This window comes from Penaeus chinensis, chromosome 42 (genome assembly GCF_019202785.1).
Source record: "Penaeus chinensis breed Huanghai No. 1 chromosome 42, ASM1920278v2, whole genome shotgun sequence".
Taxonomy (NCBI): Eukaryota; Metazoa; Arthropoda; class Malacostraca; order Decapoda; family Penaeidae; genus Penaeus; species Penaeus chinensis.
The window spans coordinates 1,998,489-2,000,988 of record NC_061860.1 but is presented as its reverse complement, the minus strand read 5'-3'; the positions used below and the strand labels follow the sequence as shown (position 1 = coordinate 2,000,988).

The 2,500-nt window shown below is 42.0% G+C and overlaps 1 protein-coding gene across 1 annotated transcript in view; it reads left to right on the top strand.

Annotated features, from left to right (window-relative positions):
• LOC125047969 overlaps nucleotides 1-2,500 on the top strand; it is a 25,599-nt gene that overhangs the window by 3,929 nt on the left and 19,170 nt on the right. The window contains exons 2-4 of the mRNA XM_047646523.1: nucleotides 924-1,107; nucleotides 1,603-1,772; nucleotides 2,461-2,500. The exon at nucleotides 2,461-2,500 is cut by the window's right edge and continues 63 nt beyond it. Of these exons, the coding sequence (XP_047502479.1) occupies nucleotides 924-1,107; nucleotides 1,603-1,772; nucleotides 2,461-2,500 (394 nt within the window). The remainder of the gene's footprint in view (nucleotides 1-923; nucleotides 1,108-1,602; nucleotides 1,773-2,460) is intronic.

Below are 2,500 nucleotides of genomic sequence, written 5' to 3'. Positions count from 1 at the left end.
TTACTTTATGTTTGTAAATATAATGCCTTTATGTAATCTATTTTAGGATCAATATTTGGTTTTACACACACACACACACACACAAACACACACACACACACACACACACACACACACACACACACACACACACACACACACACCCATGCATATACATATATCAAAAGTTGGGCCTCTATGTGGGTAGAAGTAGGCAACATGTCTGCAGAGGAGAAGCCGCGGGTTGGTGTGGTAGGGCAATGTGAGAGGTCTAGCACTGATCTGTGACACTTCTTTATATATATATATATATATATATATATATATATATATATATATATATATACATACACGTATACACACACACAGACATGTATATATATCTATATCTATCTATCTATCTATCTATCTATCTATATATATATAAATATATATATAAAGGAAGGAGATAGACCTGGACACTGAACAGTGCTCTGAAGGTCCGTTTTGACTCCTTTGGTACTAAGTGTCTTCGCAGAATCATTGGGTATACCTGGAGGGAATCAGTCTCCGTGAGACTGATTCAAGACCTATTGCCAGTCTAAAGTTGAGAACGCCAACTTCAGCTCTATGGGCATGTGGCTCGTTTGTCTGAGGAAGATACGGCTTATAGGGTCATCTCCGAGAGGGTTGACCCAGGCTGGAGAAGACCAAGGGGAAGGCCACGGAACTCTTGGCTGAAGCAAGTCGACCAGATCTGCCAAGATGTGCTGGGGGTGGGAAGGCATGCTCGGAGGGAGCCCAGGAGGTGGAGCGCAGCCATGCGTATGTCCCCTTATGATGATGATGAGAGAGATCTTATTCAATTTGATTTTGAGGGGCAGATCTGTTCCAAACCATGAACAATATTCAACATAACCATTATTTCAGTTAATTTTTCCTTAAGATTTTTCTCCTGATTACAGGCTGGGGGAACGCTCAGCGGCCTTCTTGACAGTCCTGTTGGCCTGTAGCGGCGCCCTCACTCAGGATCTTCGAGAGGGCGAGACTTGCTCTCCGGCTAACCCTGGAGGGCTGGCCCCGCCGGACTTCTTCACGGTCTTCGAGAATGCCTACACTCTAATTCTTGAGATGACTGATGTGACCGCTGTAAGTTCGAGATAACTCTCTAGTAAGCTCCTTCATAACCTGTAGTTATGGTTATCAGCTAAAGTCAAATACTTGTGTCAAACATGTTGTGAATTCCGTCTCGAACACACACACACACACTCTCTTTCTCCTTTTGCGCCCTGATTTCTCTAAATGTGAAGTCTGGAAGTCCGAGATAACTCTAATATCTAGAAGCTCTGATTTCTAATAAGCTCCTTCACAGTTCAAGTTTCTCTAAAAGCGAAGTCTGTTATGACGAGATCCCTCAAATTTCTCTGATAATCTAATAGACCATAGCTCCGTTCCTTCACGAGAGAAATCGATCCCTTGTGTAAATTCCCTTTCTCCCTCCCTTCCTCCCTCTCCCTCCCTCCCTCCCCCTCTCTCCCTCCCTCCATCCCTCCCTGCCATTCTCTCCCTCCCTCCCTTCCTCCCCCTCTCTCCTTCTCTCCCTTTCCACCTTCTTCACATTATTCTCTCTCTCTCTCTCTCCAGAACATGACTTACTACGTGGAAGAGGTACGAGAGCGGCGTAATTACCACGGCCTGACGAGCGATACCGCAGCAGTGTACATACGCGACAACGGGTCGGAGATCATCTACCATTACTACCCGGAAACAGACACCTTCGTCGAGCAGTTCAATGACCAGTGCCGGGACTCGGGGTAAACGTGTAGTTTTTATTAATGATTTGTGTGTTTGTGAGTGTGTGTGTTTGTGTGTGTTTGTGTGTGTGTGTGTGTGTGTGCGTGCGTGTGTGTGTGTGTTTTGTGTTTGCGTGTTTGTTTGTTTGTTTGTGTCTGTTATTGGATGTGTTTTAATGTGTTGTGTGTGAGTGTGTCTGTTATTGGATGTGTTTTAATGTGTTGTGTGTGAGTGTGTCTGTTATTGGATGTGTTTTAATGTGTTGTGTGTGAGTGTGTCTGTTATTGGATGTGTTTTAATGTGTTGTGTGTGAGTGTGTGTGTATTTGTGTTTGTGTGTGTGGTTGTTTATGTCTGTTTTATATGTGTTTGTGTGTATGTGAGATTATTCGTGTATGTTCATTATTCATTAATTCTTTATAGCCATAGTATTTTATTAAGGCTAGTACTTTGTAAGACTTCCCGGTTATGAAAGACAAATGTTGTTGCTTCACTTATCATTATTATTGTCATAATTATCATTATCCTTCTATTATATTATCTTCATTTTCATTATCATCCTTTTTATTAATATTTCTGCATTCACCCACAGTCTTATCCATCTCCATATCTATATATATATCTATTTCCATTCCTCTGTCTGCCACTGATATTATGTTTATATATATATATTTTTTCCCTTTTTTTTTTTTCTTTTTTTTTTTCATAGGCTGGACCGACCGAGCTTCGATCCCTGGGGCTGGTTTGAC